This window comes from Plectropomus leopardus, chromosome 21, assembly GCF_026936395.1.
Source record: "Plectropomus leopardus strain MGB_pleo_1.0 chromosome 21, ASM2693639v1, whole genome shotgun sequence".
Classification (NCBI taxonomy): domain Eukaryota; kingdom Metazoa; phylum Chordata; class Actinopteri; order Perciformes; family Serranidae; genus Plectropomus; species Plectropomus leopardus.
The window spans coordinates 19,873,826-19,900,423 of NC_142196.1; the positions used below are offsets into that span (position 1 = coordinate 19,873,826).

General features: G+C 39.2%; 1 protein-coding gene across 1 annotated transcript; it reads left to right on the plus strand.

Annotated features, from left to right (window-relative positions):
- Window positions 1–12,794: 12,794 nt before the first annotated feature.
- Window positions 12,795–14,881, plus strand: sox17 (SRY-box transcription factor 17). The gene is made up of 2 exons (XM_042510492.2): window positions 12,795–13,265; window positions 13,635–14,881. Exons 1-2 carry the CDS (start codon window positions 12,962–12,964, stop codon window positions 14,537–14,539), a joined length of 1,209 nt encoding a protein of 402 aa, XP_042366426.1. The 5' UTR covers window positions 12,795–12,961; the 3' UTR covers window positions 14,540–14,881.
- Window positions 14,882–26,598: the final 11,717 nt, after the last annotated feature.

Sequence of the window (26,598 nt, forward strand, 5' to 3'; positions counted from 1 at the left end):
GCGCAGCTTTAAATAGTTCCGCCCCCCAGACTAATATTTTTACACGTAAAAATCAAAAATACCACGATAAACAGCATAAAATTAATTAATTAGTAATCTTAGTGTCGCTCTCACTTGATGTTGACAGTAGGAGGTCAGTAAGCTCAACTCCCAGTTATCACTCATGTTGCACATATGTACTACAACAAAACCATATGCATGTCCACGTAACTGCAGCTGTTTGTGGACATTTAACGTGGAAAGTATTTCCAAGCCTTAATGTTGCATTCCAATGCAAGGCGATAATTTCGTGTCGGTTTTTCCATGCCATTTTTACACAGTAGCCAAAAGTGGAATTACACCGAATTTCCCCAAGTACAATGGAAGACAACAGAAGTCTATGGAGAGTCTTTTCAGGCCCCATAGCATCACTTGAAAAAACGAAGTTGTAATTCCATGTTTGACCACTATATCAAATTGGCTTTAAAGGCCAGCACTGGTTTCTAACTGGCTTAGAATAAAAGTTATATCTATCTTAACATCAAGAAACTGCAACAAAGCAAACTTTTCTTTTCCTATTCTATTGAAATTTTCCTCTCTCTCTCTTCAACCAAAGTGGTGCTTTTTAAACACCTGTTTTGGGTTCTTGCATCCACATACTTACATTTTTCTATTTAGTATTTGCATGTGGTATTTACACGCACACACTCAAAAGAAATGTGCAAGTGATAAGAGAAGGCAGGAGGGCTTAATCACAATCTTCCCCTTGATTTCAAAAGGTCATATGAAGGAACCAAAATCTGCAAAACTGAAACAAGAAACAGACACAGGACAAAATATGATATCTGGTGCAAAAAAAAAAAATCCAACAAAAAAGCATAAAACTTAATGTCTGCAGAGTCAGAAACTCTTTGAGCTCCACTTGCTTGTTTCATTTTCGTGCAGATTCAAGTGAAGGCAGCAGATCTGAGTTTTCTTCTCGCTGTACTACTGGGTCTAGTGTTAACAGACAAAAGCCTGATGCTTGATATCGTCATCATTGTGTGGCCTGTTTGATTGCGGGAAGCAGGTGTATGTTAGTGTGGCCTTTCAGACCAAATTTAGTCATCCACTCACTTCCCCTTGGACCCCAGGTTCCCTCTTCATTTCCCAGCAGAGCTCGGCCCTCCCTCCTTCCTCCCTGCATTCATAAAACACAGTGCAGAGAGCAAAACACATACTATATCTGCAAATTTAGGGTTTTCTGCATTTTCTTGCATCACTTTTGATTCTTTAAGATTTCTTGTTTTTGCTGCTTCACTCTCTTTTGCCCTCTATCCTCTGTCTCCACAGCTCCCCTCTCTCCTTCCAGACCTAAGCTCTCTTCCTTCCTGCCCTCTCACAGCTTCCTGCTCCGGCTCTTATCACTCCAGAAAACGTGACACAGTCTCAGCCCAGTCAAACCAACACTAACCTCTGTAGTCCCCCCTTTCCTTGGCCATCACTTCCTTAAATGGAAGTGTTGTGGCCCCGCTGGGGTCTAGGTGCCTGCAGGGGGGTGAGGCCATGTCACCCACCTGGGCCAAATCTGTTAATGGGCTTATTTATTATAAACAATATAGCCTCTACTTCACAGCCTACAGAGGAACAATAAATCTGAAGTGGCCAGGCGTGTTTTTATTTATGTATTTATTTATCTGAAAGGAAGCCGCGGGCACACTGGGACTTTATCAACTCATTCTCCTCCGAGGGGTTTTCCTCTGAGCTGAGGAAATAGTCTGCTTTGATTTACTCGGTAAATCTGTGCCTTATAACGCAGCGAGGTGAGGAGGAGATCACATGAGGCCGAGGCTGTGGAGTCTGGTTTGTGGTTAAAATGTGCAGAATCATGCTCAAGCTGATGCAATCTTAATTTCTTATATAAAATATCCTTAAAAAATAACTTAATTCTTAAGTTTGGATTTGCCATCAGTATGAAGTAAGGTCATAGTAACTCTTTATCTTTTAATATTTATCTTAGCTTGTTATTTATTATTTTATTATTTATTATTATTAAAAAATACCTCTGAAAAAGTGCTTGAATATTCCAAGAACTAACATAATTTTAAATATGATAATTATTTAAATTTTCCCCAAGCTTTTTAAAAATAATTGTCTAAATCTATTAATTTCTTGCAATTTATGGAACATTTCTTACTAAGTTGCTCATTGCCTTTTTTCCCATGTGTGTGAAATCATTCACACCAATTTACTCAATGCTCAAAGGTTTAAACGCTTGTAAAAGGCATCTGAAAGCAGCACAAGAAAAGTGCCAGGTGCACCAGGTTTCAAAGGGTTAATAAATGCATATTGGCAAAGATTAAATGCACGGCTTGCAGGTTGCATATTTATTGTGGTTCTATGACAATGCTGCCAAATACGGGTCTGCTGAGGCATGATAGAGCCCATGTTATTGTAAGGCCACAAGGCCATCTGATAAGGCCCCATGCGCCACAGCCTGCAGCGATAACACATGTTTTGGATGGTTTCGAGCCAAAAAACGTCAAACCTGCCGCTGTGAAAATGCAACAATTACTGCAAAGTTCAAAGTCTGCACCATGCGCAGTGATCAGAATATCTGGATGCCATTTTTCAGCTGCGGATAGCGTCCTCTTGGGTCTCCATTGTTTCACACACTGCAGCATGTCAGTATAGGTAGCAGTGGGCTTTTGTCTGGATGCAGTATGTGATGATATCAGGAGGGACTTTCCCCCGGGTTTCCTGATAGGAGCTGTTCCCATGTTATCATATAGGAATAATCACACGGGGGATTCTGATCAGCTGACACTGGTGCTACAATGTGATTGGATGGCAAAACAAAAATAAGTTTTAAATCTGTCTTGATGTAATTATTTCTGTCATGCCTTTTACTTTAAGTAAGAGTTGTTACATTTTCTTCACATGCTTTATTAGTATAGTTAGGCTTTGAGGCAAATTAATTTTGCTTTCCTGTTGAGATGACTACCACTCTCATGTCTTCGAACAAGGCTAACATGAATGCTTCAACATACCACAGGCTGTACTCATGCACTGGTCTGACCTATGTAAAGTAATGCACCTCAATTCATGTATAACCCACGCAATAGGGAAGGCTGCGATCACATGACCAATGTGCTGACGGTAACAAAGAAGGAGGCAGTATAAACACAGAATGGGTCATTCAAACACAGGACTGTGCTCCAGGAGACAGGTGTTTGTGTCCCATTTGATATCAAGTGTACTTCCAGTTATTTTAAGATACGTCATTACCATGTGTCTTGTCCTGCACTTAAAATATATATAACTTTACCCAAATAAACCTAATCTATGTAACTTTATGTCATGTAACATAATTTGTGGAGCAATGATTCATTTAGATATACAAATCGTATATCTTGTCAGATATAGACTACAAACAATATTGTAAACAAATTTCAGCTGTATGGGCATTTTTGTTAGATACCATATTAGTGGTTATATGAGAATACATGGCATATTAACTCAGGGGTATGCAACAATGCAATTCTGCCTTTTTAGGATAAAATTATGGTGGAAATGTCTTTAATCTAATCAAAATAGACAAGAACTTTGTATATGAGTGGTATCAATTTTCTCATCTACTCTCTTAGCAAGGATGCAACTACTCACAGAAAAGCACATACAGTAAAATGCATTCATTTAAACTCAGGCTGCAGGGCTTTGGTGCAGCACAACCTCAGGTAGAGAGCGAGTAGATATTGATGGTCCATTGTGTGTAAATGAACCCAGGAGATAATCTCCATCAGGTGAACTCAGACACTGAGAAGTTTAGTCAAACACAGGAACTCCTTGAAGTGTAAGATAGGCCTGATATGTGTGATAGTGTATTGATAAAATGTGCTGCTGCTCTCACAGCGCACATTTCACTGTGACGTGACTCCCTTTAGTTTAAACTGCCATGTTTCATCTTAATTATGTGTTTTTGGAACATGTTAATACTTTCCTAAAGTAGGACATGTTTAAAAAAAAAAAAGGTGAAAGCTAAATTTTCACACCTGAGACTGATTTTCATTTCGCCCCACAGTTTAATCAACCTGACACCAATCCATCTTCCTCACATTTAGTTGATTTGACATTTATTTGAGAGAGAAACTATTTGACAGAAAATATGTATGAATCTGATTAAAACTGGTTCTTCCTATCAGTGCTGCTTGTTTCTGTGCAGCGTTGGTGTAAAGGGAACAACGTAGGGAGGAAGCCCTCACACACATAGTGCATTTCCTCCATAAAACCACAGCTGTGTGAAAACAACACATTCCTCTGCCATTTCTCTCACTTTAGCACAATAAAGGACAAAAGGGTCTGCAGAGTGCTGAAGTCTCAAATGTGACTGAGCTTATTCATATTTGAGCCTCTTAAATGTATAACTTTGCAATGATAGAGTAATTATATAAACGTTTTGCATCATAAACAGTGTCAGAGTTGAAGTGGGAAAACAGTTTTAAGGAGCTTTTAACCGCAGCCCATTAAAGGAGAAGTTGCTGCGTCTATGAGGAAGTCCCAGCGATGAGTTTTGGAGTATTTGTTCTGTAATCTCCAGAAATGACAGCGCATTATTTCACCGTGAAAAACAAAAAACTATAAAAAGTTCCATATTAATCGAGTCTTATGATTTTGTTTCCACCACAGCCCGAGATGCGTTTCTCTTATCTTCTGTCTCCTCAGCTCCCTCGCTCACCTCTATTGATCCAGATTCTTGCGAGGTGCCACTGATCACACACGCTGGTATTGATCGACATTGGTCACCCGAGGCCGATATGGTGTCCTGTTAGCACCCTCTGGGGTATCTGCGTTTTTGTTCTACGCTTTAGCGCCTCAACCAGGCAAAGGCCACACATGAAAGGATTCAGAGTGTTTGAGCGGCTGAAGAATCAATTCACACCCTGATTGTCATATACAAAGGATTCACTGTCTTGTCAGTCATTTCCAAAAAAACCGAGTCTGCCGTTTGATCAGTAATTAACTCATCAGCTTTCATAATGAAGACCTCAAAACATCAATTTTAAAGGTACAGTGTGCAGGATTTAGGAGATATATAGTCAGAAATTGAATTTAACTTAATGAGTATGTTTTTATTTAGAGCATAATCACCTGAAAATAAGAATGAGTTGTTTACATCTACATAGGGAGCTGGTCCTAGTCTAGGATGTCTGCCATGTAGCGCCGCCATGTTTCTACAGTAGCCTAGAACAAACAAACAGAAAAACAGCCACTACGAATTTCCATTTGCATTTTCAGACAGAACCAAACAATGTCAGCAGAATGCTGCAGCGGCGTTTGATTTTAGATAGCATGCTGGCACCATGGAAGCAAAAAAGTCATGATGACATGATGTTTAACATAACAGTGTCGACTGGAGGGTCGGAGGGTAGACCCCCTGCATGTCATCGTTTTCCCAATTTGCAGTTAAATTCAATGTTCTTGCAATTTGCAATTAAATTTGCAATTTGCAATTAAATTCAATGTTCTTCTTATTATTATCATTATTATTTGTCACAGAGGGCAATTTATGTTGTAGTGAATGTAAAAACATAATAAAAACACATAAAGCACAAACTAGCACATTCAAGCTCCAAAGGAGTAGATTAATAAGTAGCCACCATAACATCCATAGGACCTATAATAATTCAGCAACCGTTAAATAGACAACATCTCCTAGTAACTTTAACCATTGCAATGTAGTAAACAGCACTTTTAACAGGTAATGACGACTGCTGTTCTTTCTCTTTGAGTTGACCGCTAATTATTATTAGCTGCTTTTTAAATCTTCTGTGGTTGTTTGCACACATAATACAATGTCAAAACATCACACCTGTCCTGCTCATGGCCCCATCCTGCCGTTTCAGCTCTGTTACTACCTCCCTCGGTGGCTTAAAGCCAAGACAAGTCTGTCCCCTATTCTGTGATTATACCTTTTACACAGAATAGTGTAATAGTGTGAAATTCCTGCCGTTAACAGGCAGTGTAAATGCACAAGATCTCCTGAGCAACTTGTTTTTTTTAAGTTATCAGGAAAAAAGGTGAGCACACATTAGCAAGCGCTGGGCAAGTAACCTATCCTCGATGTGCAAAACCGCGTCAGAGAAACACTGATTTGTAACGTGAAGCTGCCATATTTTGTGTTTTTACTGATTTGCGTCACTTGATCCATTTGATTTGAAGAGGAAGAGACCTCTGTGGATAGTTTGGTACCCGGAAAAAACTCCTGAAGGAAGTCTGAGTGAAGTTTCAGCTGGTTGCAGTCCTGACCACTAGATGCCACAAAATCCCCCCTTGATTTTACACACTGGACCTTTAAAATCTTGATATTGTTCTTATTTCCATGATAGCAGGTGGTGCAATCTCTGCAGCATGCATCATGCTGCTGCACAACAGATTAGATGAATTGAGGGACTTCTTTGGGCGGAGAGGTCAAAGGCAGGTCAGCTTCTGGAGAGAAGTATTTATGTGGCTGGTGGCTGTCAGGAAAACAATAATGCCGCTCGGGCATAATCTATCATTTGTTTTCTCACCAATACTTATGAAGCAATTCCTTATTTTGCCACACAAAACAAGTGCAGGGATTGTGTAAAAGCTGGAAATGAGGAAAAAAAGACTTTTGTGTTTATCTGTTTGGCTAGACAAAAGTATTGTTGGCACATGAAGTATTGTTAATTTCATCCCTTTGATGGTAAAAAACAAAATAAGAGTGGTTCAGTAAATAGCTGAAGTTCATTTCCTGATGTTTTCTAATGTTTGCAAGTATTTGTGTGCATGTTACGTTTTTAAAAAAGTTATTTCAGGCTCATACTCATGTGTCAAGGACAAAAAGAAAAGAAAGACCCAAAATAGACAAGTCTTATCAGTTTGGGAATGGTCATAGCACCAGTAGGAACAATGGCGTGGCGAGATGGGAGCTGAGCTTGACCCTAATAATGCGACTGGTCCCGTCAAGGAACCCGGAGAACAGGAAACCCACCGTACCTCTGTCTTCATGGATAAAGTCATAAAAATGATAAACACTGGTCTCGATTAGCGTCCGTCAGGACAATGTGCCGGGCAGCGTCGGGGAGGAATCGGGTTGGGCCAGTAAAAGTGAGGAGATGAAAGAGTCAGCTCTCCCGTGTGGCTGACCTCCCTGTTAGCTTTAGTGAGGAAACCTGGGTTTTCCCTTTCCCCGCTTACTAATGGTGATTCATCAGTCAATCAAGATGTTCTAATAATAGACTTTTTCCCCCTGTGGTTTTAAATAAAAAGTAGCTACAAATAGGTCAAAGTTGCCCTAAGAGCAAAGAGAGCCATGATTTATGCAACCCAATCAACAGAGTAAAGGTTGGTACTGTACATCTCTGCAAAGGACGTATTACATTTGTACATTTCATATGATAAATTTGTACATTTAATATGTAGCGGATATGTTGAACTTCACATTTCTTTATGTTTCAGTTTTAAGTTGTGACAACATTGTTGACAACATGTGGTCATCACTTGGTTAGGGTTAGGACTACGCTAAAAACACTGCTAAAAACGTCCCAAAAACACAAAAAAGTACCTGTTTTTGTTGGTCTTGAACAACGGTCTACTGCTGTCTGCTCCTTGGCAGCCATGTCAGGACATTTACATTCAATCTGAATGACGTCATCCCTATGAAACGTACAAATCTGACATCCGTGGTTAGCAATGATGTAAAATGCCAACATTTTTGGTGACTGGACTGGTTGAGATGATGATGATGAGATGCTTTTTTTTCGTTATGTACAGGAGGTACTTTAGACTTGGGTTGACAAAAACAAAAACTTTTCCAGCTTGATTCTGAATTGGTTCTCTATTTATAAGCGGCCAACCTCAAAAAATGATTTCCTGTTTTATAGAAGTGTGTGTACTTTTTAAAATTTCTTTTATTTTTTAGAAATGTTTTTTTGTTTTTTTCTCTCAAATGGTACATTTGCAAAGGCCTCTTCCCACATTTGATGGCACTTACATCATAATTTTGTGTTTCTGTATCCTCTGAGTCGCCTGAGTGAAACAGCACTATGGATGTTCTCAGGAAAGAGACTGATTATTTTACTTGTTGCTTCCGCTTTATTGTTGGCTGACCCCTGGCAGCGTGCAAACCCTGAGGTCACCACAACTTGCCGCGAAAATGTTTCCAAACATCCTCATGTTAGCATGACTAAAGGCATATTTAAGATTTGTCTTGGACGTGAGGCTTCAGTTTAGTCAAACAGACAGAGAATGAGGGCGAGACGAGAAGATAAGGCGGATGTGCTCATCTCCAAACTGAGCTGCAGAGACAAACAAGAAATAGTTTTATCATCAGAGCATCTTTATGAGGCGGGGGCCGGATGGTGCTGCAGATGGGTACAGGGTGAAGAAATGAGCTCACCGTGGAGCGAACTGGCCAATAAACAGGGCAAAGTAGATTCCCACCTGATTCCCAGCAGATCCCCGACAGATTAACGCCTCCAGAACAATGAGACGAGAGTGGAGACGGCTTCCTCTTCGTCCCTGCTCATCTGAGGCAGACAACATCCCAGCAGTGCTACCCTTTCTGCAGGGTCCGGGTGTGTGCTCTCGGGCTAGGACACTTTCCCAGCAATCCCCTGAGGGAGGGGGAAGACTGGACCACCATAAAAAAACATCTATGTGACACACCATGTGAGTGAAAGCCAATGCTTTCTGCATCATGATCACTTTCTGTCTTGTTTTGTAAAATACAGAATTTCAAGTCCCCAATTTCTGTGACCAAAGACGGACCCATGGAAAAAACATGATCAAACTTAGACTCTCACATCCTTTTTATGAGCATTATTAAACCACCTTAACCTGTGGATGATCTCTCATATCTGCAATCCTCCACATAAGGTGATTTTCAGCTTAAAGATCAACCACCAGCACAAAGCAATCTTTAAAGAACTCAGACTACACGTTTACTTGACGTATTCCCACCGCTGGTCCTCTTCGGAGTTTGACAGACAGCTGACTACACCACAGAAACTCATTTTACATTTCAGAGTGACATTGTTAGTGTCAGAACTTGTTCCAGCTCTGGGAAAAAAAAGGTGTGATTTCTATTTGCAGAATTGATCTCAGAAAAGATGTTCCTCTCCTCCTTTCTCTCCCGCACACCTGTTATGTTGCTCCTCTCCTTAACCCCCTCATTATTCTCTCCTCCTCACAAGGCCGCTTCCCACATCCTGAAACACCTCCTGCTCTCCACAGCAGGTGTTGGAGGAAGTCATCGTCTAATCAGATAATTTAAACAATCACAATCTCACCATTGATAGTCACAAATGTCTACACACTGAGACTTCATTTTCCTACAATACACATGAGAAAAGAACTATATCCTGGTTTTGATGTATAGGGCTTTGGTGAATTGCTAAACTGCTTTAAATGTAGAAAGGACCAATACTGTAATTCAAATTGTGTCAATATATGCACGTGTCTATGTATGTATCTGGTCTTAGCCTTTGTATATACTATTTTAATGGTCCCATAAATCACTTGTAACTGTGTCTTGAAAACTGCTATATAAATAAAGTTTATTATTATTACTATTATTATTAGCAAAGCAAAGTTTATTTATACAGCCCCTTTCGCAGACAGCAGTCACAAAATATAATAAAAATAAAAACAAATAAATCAAAATAAATCCCTGATAAAATATATAGTGAGAGCAGATAAAAACACAGGACACACTGTTTAGTCTGTAAAATGCCATACATTTGTGAAAAATGCTCAAAAATTGCTTGTAGGTTCTGGGAAATATTGATTTCAACCTCTTAATTTGCTCATTTTGTCCGACCAGCAGTCCACCACCCAAAAAATATGGTAAGATAGAGAAAAAGAGCAAATCTTCTCATATGAGACAATGGTGCTCATAAATATTTGATATTTCTTCCATGATAAATTGCTTAAATGATTAACTGATTGCAAATGACTTAATGCCAAAGAAACCTTCTTCAAGAAGTGTAAGATTTTAAGAGTAGGTTAGGACATTAGCAGAGTATTGTTTAAACTCATAACACTTTTCCCTTCTGTGGCAGCTCAGGCCCTCGCTGCTGTAGCGGCTCAGGGGATCAGCGCAGAGTGCTAACATATATACACCTTCCGTCCCTGTGATTTAAACTAACACCACTGCCTCGCTGCTCGGCACAAAGGAGCCAGCAAACACATTGTGCAATTCCCAAGAAAGCCACCCGCAGACATTTATACAGCGAGACTGGCGACCAGCAGGTCCACTGCGTTTCAGAACTCACTTGGAAGGCGGACAGTTTGTGCTGCTACGCCAAGGACAGGAAGTGCTTGCAGAGGGACAGGAAGTGCTCACCGCTGCAGTAGCCGAGGCTGGAACTGAGATAATGCCATTGTGTAAGCAAGCCAAGTGACCTCTCCCTGAGCGCAGAGTCCAGAGGCTGGCGTCGAGAGCCCTGGCCCCCACCCAGCCCCAGACTCCCCAGGCACGGGGTGGGGGACTTGGTGGAGGGACAGGGGGAGTAATGGAAGAGGAGGGGGGGTATGAGGCGTGTCACCTCCCCCCACGGCCTCCCCTCCACTCCTCTGGGTTGACTCTGAACCTCACCTTGTAGAGGAAATGTGGCTACGACTCCAGACTTTATGACTTCTCCCATCAAAAGCCAGGATTTTTCACTCCCACACAGTGAGAGAGAGAGAGAGAGGTGGCCGGGGCACACTCATACCCACACCCATGTCAACACACGCACACACACACACAGTCTCTTTCTCTGCTCTCTTCGGATCGTAGGGGGAAAATCTTATCAGGTCATCGGCGGTAAAATAGACGATGACAGTATTATAGTCCAGATCCTGTCCCATGCAGTGCTTGGCTGGATCTTCCAACCAAAACACCCTCCCACCAACCCCCAGAGGGTCACCCGGCGTGCTCTGGAGTCCCCGCTGGTGTCTGCACAGGGGGCACGAAAAGGTTGCATAAGCATCTCTCATATTTCTGTCAGTCCCTTTTGCTGTGTCACAGCGACCGTAAACCCACAACGTGCCGGGAACGGTCCGAGAAAAGACAAATTGAGGTCTGCTGGCTCTGATAAGAGCCAGCATCAGCCTGTTTGGGTTCGACAGTGGCTTCATTCTCTGTTACGTAAACACTCTTAGTCTGGATATTTGAGGTGCAACAGGTTGCTTTAACCTTTCCCCCCCTCTGTATCACCGTCCGTCACAGCTGCTCCAAAAACAAGGAAGCACATTTTCACACATTTGTGTAACGTGCACGTGTGTGTCAGAGAGTTGATAGAGTTTATATTTGACTACTGGCTGATGTCATCTACACATATTTCATGAAGTATGAATGCTGCTGAGTGGAGCAGTCCAAAAGTTTCACCTCAAACTCAGAGTGAAACTCAGGAAGGGTGAAATAAACTGTTTGTACACTGAATCATAAGTGTAGATTTCAGGGGGGGGGGGCAGGAAAGAGGTCCTGCTCAATATTTAGCATGTGCATTTTTGACCCCCAATAGAAAATTTAAAGTAGTCTTTTATTTTGGAAAAAAAAACACATTTACATGACATTTGCATCGTTGTTTGATGCAGAAAAATCACAAATTAGTGCATAAAAATTCCACAGAATGCAGGAAATTAAATAAATATTCTGACATTCATATAGCCCCCCCAATGTTGAAACCAAACCTACGCCCCTGTACTGATGAGCCTTATTTTGCCTTTTTAAACTCAAATATTTTAAAGCATACAATGAAGTGAATGAGCATCTAATGAGGTAAAAAAAATTTTGACTGACACATAATAGTTCTGATATTTTAGCTGAAATGCACCTTAAGGCTTTGTGTGAGTTGTTGAAAGAAGTATAATAGCTGAGCATGAATAAAATAATAAAATACTTTGTTATGCTGCTTTATTTTAGTCATTACCATCTTGGCATTATTCCAACTATATGATGTAATTCCTGTAAAAGTAATTTGGGACAAAGATATTTTGGCTTTTTTCCAGACATTATGTATGTTCTCACCATAAATGCGATACTGTCTAATGTGTTTTAGGCCCTCACCTTAATCACTCAGCTGTTTATTTGGTTCATTAACATCCCAGACCGACGTCTAGTCGGGTGAAAACAGTGTATCCACAACTGTTATGACATTTAGACAAGACAAAAGCGCTCCAGTATCAAGACATTTGACAGTTTTTGTTTTTCAAAGGCTTCCTTACTTCAGTGTAATTGGTGTTTATTTAAGCTTTCTCTGCTCTTATTGATTTGTCTTTTAATCCTCAATTAACGCCCCTTTGTCCAGCGCGTCTCATTAGGCTGCAATCAAAGAGTCTCCATCTAGACGATCGTGCGTAAAAGTTGCCACGCGTAAACCTGATATTCAAGATTTTAACACAGTTAACCCCTCCAATACACAGACAGACCATCAAGTGTATTGATGTCTGAGAGTGTCAGTCTAACGCAAAGTGAGAATTAAAACTGGAGTAAAAAAACGTAACTGTGGATTAAAGAGATCATCAGCTTCACTTTTTTTTGCTCCAAAAGAAGGTAAAATTACGCACAATGCCAGGTTTTAAACCTCGAAGCGTGATTTTATATCTTATTATTTTATAAAACAAAGTGCACATGAGCATTTATTTTATATATGCTGCATCTATTTGAAATCGCACAGCGTCTCTCCTTAAGAGGGTCTCAGCTCTTCAAACAAGGGTCGGAGGCGGGCTACTCCAACTTTTTTACACCTTTGTAGTAGTGGGCACTCCCACCACTTGGTGATTGGCTGCCTGTGAGTTTATAGCGCACCAGCTTTCACATCCAGAGCTGAGTAGTCAGTACACTTCAGTCTACGCAGCTCCTGCAAGTGGCTTTTGGATATGACAAATAATTTTCCAACTTGAAAGCAAGAAACATTTGTAAGTTTATTTTTTTATCTGTTGGTTTTCAGCAGTAGTGTGTTGCTGCTCTCCAAAACCTCCCAGCTGGACAGAGATGAGTAGTCCCGATGCGGGTTACGCCAGCGACGATCAGACCCAGGCAAGGTGTACGATGTCAGTCATGATGCCTGGAATGGGACACTGCCAGTGGGCCGACCCTCTCAGTCCTCTCGGGGACACCAAAGTGAAGAACGAGCCGTGCGCCTCCAGCTCCGGCGGCAGCAGCCAGAACCGCGGCAAGACGGAACCGCGGATCCGACGGCCCATGAACGCGTTTATGGTGTGGGCGAAGGATGAGCGTAAGAGACTGGCGCAGCAAAACCCGGATCTGCACAACGCGGAGCTGAGCAAAATGTTGGGTAAGTCACCGTTTTACTTTATTAAATAATGTTTCTCACCTATTTGCCAGATTATTATTATTATTGTATGTTTCTGAATTTTAGCTGCTTGTTAGTTTTATTAAGTTTTGTTTCATGCTTTGTGTAAAATATTTATTTATTTTTAATTATATTAATTGTATTTCTTTTATATTTTATTCTTCCGGTTTCTCTATCAGTACAGGTGATATTTATCAAAAGTTTCTGTGTCTGAGTTAAGCCACACATGTAACCTCAAAAACCCGTCCCTGCCCCCTAAAATGGCAACAAGCTATTTTTGTGTGCATCACCCGGCTGCGTGCATCTATCTGCTGACATATCATTGATGTGCACTCTCCTCTTGACCTGCAGGGAAATCATGGAAAGCCCTTCCTGTCACAGAGAAGCAGCCCTTTGTGGAGGAGGCCGAGCGGCTCCGGGTTCAGCACATGCAGGATCACCCCAACTACAAGTACCGGCCCCGGCGGCGGAAGCAGGTGAAGAGGATTAAGAGGCTGGACTCTGGCTTTCTAGTGCACGGTGTGTCCGATCACCAGGGCCCGGCAATGCCTGGTGATGGCAGAGTGTGTGTGGAGAGTCTGGGCCTCGGTTACCACGAGCACGGCTTCCAGCTTCCTCCACAGCCGCTCAGCCACTACCGAGATGCTCAGGCTCTTGGGGGCCCCTCTTATGAAGCATACAGCCTCCCTACGCCTGACACGTCTCCTCTGGACGCTGTTGAGTCAGACTCCATGTTCTTCCCTCCACATTCACAAGAGGACTGCCACATGATGCCTGCGTACGCTTATCACTCCCAGGCGGCAGAGTACCAGCCCCAGGACCCCCTCTCCAACCACCACAGCAACCCCATCCTGCACCGACACCCTGCCTCAGCTCCAGAACAGCCCCCTCAGCCCGCCAACCTTCCCCCTGCCTACATGGGATGCCCCAACCCTCTGGCCATGTATTACACCCAGCACTGCAGCCCCAGCCACCTAAAACGGCACCCCGGTGGGGCAGGACAGCTCTCCCCACCTCCTGACTCCCACCCTCACTCAGCAGACAGCGTGGAGCAGATGCACCACTCCGAGCTGCTGGCTGAGGTGGACCGCAGCGAGTTCGAGCAGTATTTGAGCTCCTCATCGGCTCGTGGGGACATGACAGGCTTGCCGTACGGGCCCCACGAGGCTGGCATGCAAGGACCTGAGAGCCTCATATCATCGGTGCTGTCAGACGCCAGCACAGCTGTGTATTACTGTAGCTACAACAACTCCTAACCTCCTGCCCGGCCTGTTCACCCTACTGCAAGGACACATGATCTGACCTCAAATCTCTGTAGCTAAATTTGAACATTATTTTTTTTAATTGTATTTTCTGCGACTTAGGCTCATTAGATTTTAAAATGCAGCTTTGGAGAAGACTGTTGTACTGTATCTGTGTAAGAAAAAGCCATAGAATATTTCAAACACTGGTTTTCCTCCTTTTCTTGCAGGGATATGAATTCATTTTGTGATAATAAATATTGTACAGTCACTATTTTAAAATTTATGTATATACTGAAGGTGTTTTTTTTTTTTATACTTTTTTGCACTTTTGAGAAATAAATTTTGCAAAAAGAATCATAATGTCTTGTATTTATTAATGTTATGTTATATCAGTATCTATTTAATTGATTTATATATTATCATTTATTATTTATATCTTCAAAGATTTAGTATATCAGTATCAATATGGATTATTGTATCAATTTGAGAAGATGCTGAACAAATTTTTTCACATTTATTTATTTTAGGGTATTTTTATTATCTTAATTAAATAATTTACTCTTTTATTGCTTAAAAGCAGACAACTGGTTGGTCATGGTTTTGTAATGAAAAACAAGTGAACAATTCACTTTTCCACTCATCACAACATTGCTGTTCACTCAGAGTTCACCCGGTATTACATGCCTTTATCTCTGTTGCTTTTTTCCACTTCCACAAACGGGCTCCCAGCAGCACCCGTCGCTCACCTGGAAGCAGGGCAGCGGAGGGCTGCGACCCGGCTTCCTGGCCCAGGCAGAGTGGAGGTAATCTCAGTGTCTGCGTTACACATGGCGCCTTGTTTTCGCAGCATGGGAGCACAGTTTATGCTCCGGACATCCTGTCTGTGAATGATTTAGTCTCTTCTGATTAATGGAAGAGGCCATTAAAATTCACCGTGGTCCACTACACCTCTGTTAAACAATGGTGACACTCTATTTTTTTGTGTTTTCGCAGCTGAACATGAGGTATAATTCAATAACCATCCTCCAGCCAATAACACAGCAGTGACATCAGGTTTTATTTCTGAAAGGTTATGATATATTTAAACGCCGACTCCGGTCTGTTGCTTCATCATATGTCAAATTTATCAGGTAAAAATCTTTTAAAAGGTCACATCACCTTGAGGATAATTCGTGGTATTTATAGCTGAGAAAGAGTCCCGTTTTATAAATAGAGATTTTCCCTTATTTTAAAAGGAAGAGGTTCTTCTCCGAGGGGTCAATCACCCTGACCTCACGATCCATTTTTAGCACCTCAGAGGAAACATGTTCCAGAGGTGTATATATTTATGCGCTTTGTTCGTGCTGAATGTTTTGAAATATTCTCTTATGTAGGAGAAGTAGAGGTTGGATCTCAAGGTAAATATCTGGATCTTCCCACGGTCGAAATAATGATCTCAGCTTTTGTTAAAGTCAAGAATTTTTTTGTCTTCTTCATGTCCCAACAACATTTCTTTATGTTTTCACTCCAAACAAGTTCGTCTGATATGTGGTGAGGTGTTGGTACATCTTCTTACTTCCCTCGTCGCACGGACTGATCTCCCTTCAGGCCGTGCAGAGCAATCCACTGTAATTGGTGTGAATTTGTTTAAATTCAGTCTGCAGCTGAGTGGCAGGTTTATCCTCCTTGTTGTTTCAGCTAATGGGTGCATAACAACAGGCTCAGGCCACGATCCCCGAGGCTTCAGCAGAGTGGGTGGGGGTCACCTGCGCAGACTTAGGGAGAGGCAGACCCCCCACATCAGCCATGATATTATCTCCTCACACTAACTGATCAGGGCTAATTGACAAGGAAGAGCTTACTATTTACCTCCAAAACACAGATAGGTGTTGGGTAGCAAAGTAAAGTATGGTGCAAATATTAACCCTGTGGACCCTGAGCAAATTGGCGTGTAGTCTTTTAGAAACATCAGGGGAAAGGCAATAAACCACTTGGTAAAAAATGTTCCACAAATTGCAAAAATGAATAGATTTAGAAAAAATATTTTTTAAAGAATGAGGTGAAAATGTTAGTGTGCAAGTAATTATATATCTTAAATCATGTTACAAAATTTAGAATTTTTAAGCATGTCTTTTTCAAGACCTTGTTGCCTTGTTTGTTTAACTTTCTCTTTTTTTGTTTTGTTTTGTTCTATTTTTTTTTTATTTTGTTTGTTTCACTAGTTTTCAGGTAATTTCTTGCACTTTTTTTTTTAAATTTTTTTTTTTTTTTTTACAAATTTTCAGTTATTTTTCAGTCATTTCTTCTATGGTTGCTCACTGCCTTCTTCCAGAGTTCTTGAAAGAAATCAAGTCAGTTTGCACAGATTTCAAAAGGTTAAAGGGACCTGCTCCGCCTCTCTGTTTTTGTGTCACATATAATGTTACACAGACAGATATTATTATCATATTAAACATGGCCAAAGTTTCAATTAATGAGGTAAACATTCATAAAAGTGTCCCTGTGACCAAAAATCTCAGGCATCAGATGGTTCTGAATACTCTGTTTCCAACATTTTTTCTACCCTGGCTACAGTATGATGTAATAGTGTGCTTGATTTCTTTATATGGTCATCTGCTCCAGGCACACTGCTGCAAGTGTTTACATTATGTGGCCTACACTGCTACATGTAGCTACTTGCTAAAGTCAGAAAAACATATAATCTTCGTTGCAGATGTTGTACATTTTTTCTTCGATAGATGAGAAAAATTATCATTTTTTAACTTCTGTTGGTTATTTGTAGTGTTTACATTTGCATTAAGTAAGCAGTAACACTAAGATGTAGCCAGATAAGAAGTTCAGCCAGAGCATCTCAAAGCTCAGGAAATCTGGGCTTTCATAGTGTTCCCATCGCTGCTGTAGTGTGTGTGTGTGTGTGTGTGTGTGTGTGTGTGTATTTGTGTGTGTCCCGGGGCCTCGCTGCCAGCAGTCTGCAGAGAGCCACTCAGAGATTACAGCAGGACGGCCGGCTACATTAACACAGCAGCACTTAATCATGGCACTGCCCTAATCTCATCTCAGGTAGCTGCCTTTCACAAACACAGCTTCATTTACCCACACAGCCAGCTGAGGTTTACTTCATTCAGCCTCCAATAAACCATCAATATCAGCTTCATTTGATCAACTCAGATGCAAAGACAGGGAAGTTCAGCTGGAGGGTTTATTAGTCAAGAAAAAGTTAGCTGTGTGCACTGTGTGACTTGAACAAACACTGAATGCACAGGTGATTTGACTCCTCTTTATGAGCTGAATCCAGGTGCAAACGATTCTGCCTAATTAGTTTTTCTGTCTCCTGACTTGACACCATTCAGAAACAGGGAGCAAACGAACAGCAATTTTAAACATTGATTTTTAATTGTGAATGCAGTAGAGATGTAGTTTGTGCAAAAACAGGCCGATAACAAGAATAGTGCTGCAAAAATGATCGATTAAGCGATTAATCAACTGAAAGAAAATTACTTCATATTTTGATTTTGATAGTCTATTTATCCCACTTTTAATAACACTCCCTTAATACCACTACTCTATAGATAAGAGAAGTACTTAAATTTGTCAAACTGGAAAGAAATAAGTTCATAATGAGGGGCTACCTGAGGAAATTTTGCATGATGTGGGACCCCTTTTCGAGTATATACGCAAGCTGGACTTCTCAGATATTCCTGAATGATTGAACATGTATTTTAATGACCTTAAACTGTGATGTGAAACAACAGTCTTTCTAATATGTATTAGTATTTTATGTAGTTATTATCATCATAGATGTATATTTATATTTTTCATTTTATTTGTTGGCATTAAACACTTTTTTTCCAGCATCATGGTGAATTTTTATGAACTAATCTGTGCTTTTTCTGCATCAATTTAGGGAGTAAATGTCCTTAATTTTGTCAAAATACAAGTCATCTGTTACTTAATGTTTTTATTCCACGTGGCAAATGTACAAATTCTGAACATTGGTGTATTTATTAAGAACTTGTATTTATCATTTGCTGTCCAACAATATAAGATGTATTGTGCCCAGAAAACAAGGAATAAACCTCAACAAAGCCTTGTTTCAAATTACTTTGACAACAAAACACACGTGCACATAAAACAAAATCTGCATCTGTGTTTGAAATATGTCTGGTTTCATCACCAGTAACACGTGCACATAAATAAAGAAAGCTCTCTGCAAACTGGTCGAGATGAAGATTCCTTTGTCCAGTTCCAGGGACAGACACAGAGAGGCTGCGAGGGCCCAAACTGATTAAGTCATTGATAGTAGATTGCAAATACAGCATGTGAGACAGCTGCAGGAGAGGGTGTGTCCCTCCCCTAAAGCAGGGCTGGTTGCTCATAATCCCAGGCATATGCTGTCCCTCTCTGGCCCGATCGCTTTTATGGTCTCTGCCAGTCACACCACCGTCCAGTTGTGTTCCCACTATATATAGTGGATCCAGTCAATCTCCACTCGACGCTGTGACTCAATAGTTTATTTTTCTTCTGATTCCAGCTCTGCTTTTGTCACACGTTCAGTTATAAATAGCTGTCTCGTGAGTTGAAAGATTGAACAGGTATAGCTTCACTTTTTGTGTCGCAAGATGTCAGCTGCTGCGTCAAAATTCACAGGGATTATTCACAAATGTTTTTTGAAGTGTTTTTACTGCACAGCTACAGTGGTAACATAAGGTGAAACTCAGTTCAACAACCTTGCATCAGTCCTTTATTCTTAATTCTGAAGGTGAATTTTTTCCCTCTTTGGCAGGTCCACTCTGTTGTGCAGAGAAGTAAAAAGTTTTATTTTAAATCCCGGTCAAAATCAAGCTGTTAAATAACCATGGTTGTTATTGTGCCATGCACATAGAACATTACATTGCAAACACAGACCATGTTTTCTTCTCAGTGATTTACAAAAGGTGGTTCCCTTTCTAAAACACAATTTATATTGTCAGCATTAGAAACCAGGCATTTTACTGAAAAAACATTGGCCTAAAATTAACATAAAATGAGCAACCAAATGTAGCACACATTAAAAAAAACAAGGTTTCTACTGAGAAACCATGCCAATACATTTCAATGGCTAAGAAAATGTTACCTGAACGTTACAGATATCTTCATATTAAACTTCACGTTGTTGTTGTTTTTTTATTATTATTATTTAGATTTGTGCCAAACCTCAACAGACTTTCAGAATATTTCTGAAAAATAAAGAAAGTGTTATGAAATTATGTATTAGACATCACTTTTTCTGTCTTTAATGTTCTGTTAAATCCCTAAAAATCACCAATAATGTGGTTATTTTAACATTTCACACAACATGCCCATAAATGTGACACCAGTTCAAACATTTAGTGTAACCTTGAAGCTATTAAGAGAAAATTTAAGGGTGGTAAATTAGAACAATTAATTCTCGGTTTAATACAGTAATTAATTTAACAAATCCCGGACTTCGTGGTGAATAAAAGTGTTAAATTACATGCAGATATGATGAAAAGTTGTGATACAAATGAGAACAATAAAACAAAGAGGAGCTCGGGTTGGTTATAAAACAGTTGCCTGATGCCAGAGAACATTTTTCAAGCTGGCTGGCACATTTGTTTCACAGTCAGGAATTGACTCAGGGAGCTGAATCAACTCCAGGCCTCTCCTGATCAGCTCAGCGCTCGCCGTTCTTTTGTTTGAATCCCCTTGTGGCATTCAGGACAATTTTTAGCTCGTGTCCAGGCGGGTAGTGAGTATAAGATGACTACATCAGCAGTCAGTTTCCTTTCCACTGTGTTTTTCTTTGGAGGCTAAAAGGTGTAGAAAGAGTATCATACAGTCACACTTTGCTGTCGTTTACGTCTTGTGTCCTCTCGTTACAGGATTCCCTCTTAGCTGTGGACCTTCCCTTCTGAGGAAACACATAAGGAAACTGAGCAATGCTGTTTATTACCAAAGAACACTGTGTACCATGACTAACTGAGCATCATTAATGACTAACTTAAAGTTTATCCATTAGGAAATATAAAAGTAACATGACCTTTCAAATTCAGATTATTTATGCCAGTGTGTACATACAATAATTGTGGAATAGCTCAACTAAATAAAAAAAACTGAAATAAAAATTTGATTTAAAAAAAATATATCCACTTAGGACAGATTATGTCATAAAAAAACAAAATAAATAGGTAAAAAAAAATAATGGACATGGGTTTGGAAAAAGTAAAAACTAATTATGAAATAGTGCAAAGTTGCTAACAAGTACTGTTTAAATATCCGATCTTTGAAGTAAATGTTACCTGATAGTAACTGATAAATTGCAAATTAGTTCAAAGTTGCGAACAGGTTAACTGTTGAAACCATAAGCTAGTGTTTGAAGCTAGTTTAAAGTAGTTGATAAATTATGAATATTTTTGTTGAATACTTTTTTTGACAAATTCTAAGGGAGAATTTGGAAATAATCATGAGTATTTCATAAATTCGGAACGATGCTGGAATGTACCATTCGGTTATCCATACTCAGTCTCGGGAGACGAAGCAGTAGAGCACAAATCAGAATAAAAGTTGGATTACTTACGACATCGATTAATTCATGTATAGAACCTTCTGTAAACGACAGCTCTCTCATTTTATTGTAAAGCGTCAGATTAGATTTACGAACACACCCAAAGTAGCTAACAGGTAAACTTTTTGAAGGTAGCTAATAGTCAAAGATAAATTGTGAAATATTTTAGTTTACCAGTAAACTGTTAAAACCATTGGCCAATGTTTGAAGGAGCAGCGTTATAATGCTACCTAGTAAAAGATAAATTGTGAAATATTTCAATAGCCTAGCTAACATGTAAATTGCTTTAACAGTTAGCCAGTGTTTAAAGCTAAATAGTTCAAAGTAGCTAACAGGTGAACTGGTGACACAGTTGGCTATTGGGTGCGTTTGTAAATTTAATCTGATGCTTTACTCTAAAATGAGAGAGTTCTTGTTCAAAGAAATGGAGCGTTGTATTTCTACATGAATTATGAATGCTGTAGTTCATCACGCATTGACTCTGTTCGACGCTCTGTTGCTATACGTAGCCGCTCCGAATTTACGAACGGTCTAGTATGTGAGTGTGCTCCGGCACTCCAAATAACTATTTCCGAAAACTGTTGAACAGTTAGTCAGTGTTTGAAGCTAGCTCAAAGTTATTGATAAGTCATGAAATATTTCAAAGAGGCTAACAGGTAAACTGTTAAAACAGTATTTGAACTATGTTAAAAGTAACTGATATTTGTGAAACAGCTAAAAGTAGTGGTTGAGTGGTTGACATAATGGTGAAATAGCGGAAACAGTTGGAATTGTTCGAAATGATTAAAAAATAGCTAACGGTTAAACTGTTGAACAGTTAGCCAGTGTTTGAAGCTAGCTCAAAGTTATTGATAAGTCATGAAATATTTCAAAGTAGCTAACAGGTAAATTGTTAAAACAGTATTTGAACTATGTTAAAAGTAACTGATATTTGTGAAATATCTAAAAGTAGTGGTTGAGAGGTTGACATATTGGTGAAATAGCGGGAACAGTTGGAATCTGAAATATAACGACTCATATTTCTATTGTTGGAATATTCAGCTAAAAACTTAAACTAGGCTAATGGATGAGTAATTAGCTAATAGATAAGTGGTTGAAATAGACAGTTTGTGGAGGTTGAAAAAGCTAAAATGATTATTGAAATAAACAGGAAAATGGTTTAACTAAATGGTGGTGTGAAATAATCCAGGTACGTCTGACGGAAAAGTTTAGAAACCACTGATTAAATTGGATAGAACTGAGTGAACTCAGTGACAGTAAAAATAGGCTACTCCGAGGCTCAGCTGAGGTGCAGTTCACAAGATAAATGTGGGCCATTGTCTGTTGATGTTTTTTCTTTCTTTCTGTGGATCTTTGAATCTTCCACAGAGCACCTGTCCCCACTTCCTCGTTCCAATGACTCCTGTTTGCTCCATCCATGAAAGATTGGCTGGGAACATCCTCTATCCGAGAGGAAACCATGCTCTGTGAAATTCACACCACTTGCACCATTTTGGGAATCACCGGTAGGACTTCCTAAAAAAATAAAAATACATTAAAATATGGTCTAAATAAGGGGGAGAGGGCAGAGTGTCATGACCTGGGTCAACTACCCTTTGTTGTCTCATTGTATTTGTGTGTGCATGAGTGCATGTGTTTTGTACGAGAGCAGCTGACGTTTTTGTCTTCTCTTTGTAATTACATTCACAATATTTGATGATTTTGTTTATCATATAGCTAGTAGATGATTACATTTAAGCATTGTGTAGACACGTGTTTGCTGGCATAGAGATATTGTCAGTTTAAGCATTTTTTCCACCTTGGGTCAGAGTATGGTGTTTTTTGATAAGGGATCGTGAAATGTATTGATATTTATTCTTTCTTTCTTTCTTTCTTTCTTTCTTTCTTTCGACAAACTAAATCAACAATTCTGTGGCTCCATCATCCTTTTCAAAATAAAAACCAAAAGTCTACCATCTTAAATTTACGTGACAGTTTTCAAACTTACAAATTCTGTTTTAGGGGACTTAAAATTGGGTCATAAAATGTGAAGAAATCAGTATAACATTTTTACATAAAATGTTTAAGTGAACCTACAGCCAGGACAAATGTCCAGTCTAGACACTGTTTGGTATTTTTCTTTTTCAATAACACAAGCAGTCTGAAAGCTGTCTCTTACCCAGGAAGTGTATTTGTGTTCATGTTATTGGATTATGAGCTTCAAACAAATATCAAACACATTTCCACTGAAATAGCAAACAGTCCACTTCCAGTTCCCCAAAAGCTGACAGTGTGTTCCTCCCCCTGCAGGTCCTGTCTCCTGTCTGTGGGTCTGGTCTGTGCTGTCAGGTCTGTATAATCTGTAACACAGTCATACCCACAGAAAATGTTCATTTCTAAGTGAAATACTGATTTAACTTTTTAATCATTTGATAGTTGCCTGTGTGGCTGGGTTTTTCAGATGCTGCTAAGGTGTCACTTGTACTGTCACTTGTTGCCACCAGGGGTCAGCTGTGCACAGGATACATGAAGCTCACTGTGAAATTAAACCTTTTATCCGGAGTGCGTCTGTTAAAAAGTAATAATGTAATAACTGACAATTAATTTTATAACTTTTGGAAATATATTTTAAAAATGTAATCAGGCAGATATGTAGTGTGTAACATTTATATCTTGTTTCTAAAATTCCCCCAAATATATTTAATTATATATATTATTATATTGACTTGCATTTGTGATTTTATTTCATATGTAAAACATTTAGGCCTGATGACATATAAAATAGTTTACATGTTTAATTGTAGAGATTAACTTACTATTTCTTACATGTTAGTGATTATTATTGAAAAATAATTGATTATGGGGAAAATACTTGAAGAGAGTTAAAATGAGTTTGATTGGATTTAGAGATCATTAAAGGAAGGAATATCTTTCTTACATTTTGGCTTTTTATTATTACATATGTTTGATGTTAAAACTTATAACAAGAATAACAAAATGACAAAAATAACATAGTAGGCTCTACTGAGTTATTTGAAGCCTCCACCTAAAAAAAAAAATACAATTTTACAATGTTATAAAAATAACCAAAACGCACAGCCAATGATTATGTAATATGATATTCATTTTCTGGAATGCAGTATAGACCTCTCATGGGAATCCTAAATGGACCTCAGTCGACCTTTACTAAGTAAAATCCCTTACTTCACCTTAAATAACCTTCAAATTGAGCTGTAGTTTTACTTGAATGTATATGACATATATAAGAAAGTATGTTTTACTGCATTTACAAAAGAAGAATCTGGAGTCCTTGTGAAAATATAAGACAGAGTGAGGGAAGGTGAGAGCACGTGAGCCTGCTGTAAGTCCCATATGGATCCAGGTGAGGTGGCGTGGCCCCATAATCCCTGACAGAAGTCCTGCTGTGGTCACGCACGGCGAGGTATTTCAGGCTCCAGCTCTGCTGTTATTATTTCCATTACATGTGGCGTAACATGTGGCCAAAATGGTTTGTTATGGTACACTGGGAGGCGTCATAAACACATGACAACAATGTCATAATTACATAAAAGGTGCATCATATAATATCAAAATAATAATAATAATGTGCAATAATGTACAATTAAGCAACACGATGAGGAAAGTGGCAAACAGCAAGACATTTGCCATTTGTAGAAATTTTATTTTTCTTTTATTAAATAAATGTTAATGAGATTAATATTCTACAGCTGCAGGTATATTATTGCCTATAAAGACAAATTATTTAAGATTCCTTTTTCATTATACTATTACTTATAGTCTGATTGTAATTGTTGGGTATTGTTCATAACTATGCTCATACAACACTTTTATGCAATTAAAATGCTGCAGTGGTTGGTTGTGAGGCTCCCAAGATAACACATATGCAATAACCTATAATTATCTGCAGGTAAAATCTCCTCAGCTGCTATTTTATTTTATATAATATCTGAAAAATTCGTGTGTGTGTGTGTGTGTGTGTGTGTGTGTGTGTGTGTGTGTGTGTGTGTGTTTCACTGGGAGGGTGTGCACTCCGGCTGCTCCTGATTATTGTCTGATGACACTTTTACGGCTTGATCTATGGTGAGGACGGTAGGGAAAACTGTGTGCTGTTAAAAGTCTGCTTTGACTGCGATCCTAACAATATCAAATGTATTACACTGTTCATATGTTCATATAAACGGAACAGTTGATAAAAATGTGGATAAAAGTCCTCTGAATATTTCATAATTCTGTCACATCCAACATCATGATGCATGTTTCCAGGCTTTGTGTTCTGCTTTCCTGAATGTTGTAAAAATCAGAGGGAGGTTGCAGCCCTAAAATTCAGACAGATTGTTGTACTGTGTATTTTTATGTCTTTAATCTGTACAGATGATCTCTGCCATTTAACATTTCCCTTAAGGGCTATGAAACAATTTCTGTTCATTTGTTTTGTGAAAATCTGAGTTAGTCTCCCAACTAAAATTTGCCCAGATATTTCACAGTCAGTTTACTGCATCCTGAGATTAGGAACATTTGTCAAAAATAACTATTCAGGCAAAGGAGAGAGTATCCTTCAACTGTGACATAAGATCAAACTGCATGCTTGTATCACATACATAGATGCAAACTATTCGCTTGCTGTTGTTTTTTAATGTACATTCTGAACAGCAATATTATAATTATTTTCTCTCAATACACATTTCAACAGCTAAACAAGTTTAAATTTTTTGCTGAAGCAGAAGTACTGGACATAATTTAAATATTAATTTAGTAGAAAGAAGATTCTGAACAGCTACTTTGTCACTGTAAAAGGGCCTTTGTGACTCAAAAAGCACATGAGAGGCAACAACAATAAACACAAGAAAGGAAACTAAAGAAAAAGAAACCAACACAGGTCATCATAGGGTGCAGAGAGGAAGTAAGGACAGGAAAAGTTAATGATATTACAGCTGCTGGGGTTATGAAATAGTTCATCATTTGGACAGTGTTTTAGGATTGACATTGTGATTTATTTAAATGTGTGAGGTGTGGCAGAATAATTAAGGAAGGTCACCAACAGATGTTTTCATATTGTAACTGACTGTGAGCATCATATATCATAAACTTACCGACTTATCAGATTGCCCAACTACTGCAAGGAGGGACTTAAATATTTGATTTGGGGTTATTTTGCTTCCATGACATGTCATCTTTCAGACTAGTGAAAAGAAATTTTTCAAAATAGACATGTTAGGGTTTATTTTATTTTAGATTTCTGTCCTGGAATTATGCATTTTAATTAGATTTTTACTCATTTGCATATTTAAACATAAAAATTCAGAAAACTTGGAATATAAAATATAACCATCTTAATGTCAGAAATCAATCAACTGTGGGGATATCTATTAGTTAAAAATTTTCCCTACTCACCTGTAATGTCAATTTTAGGCGGTGGAATTTTAGGATACATATCTTAAGAGGCCATTTTGCCAAAATGAGTTGTTTTCTCACACTCTGAGCCAAAAATATCCTCGTCAGTGGCATGCGCATACACTAAACATCCCCA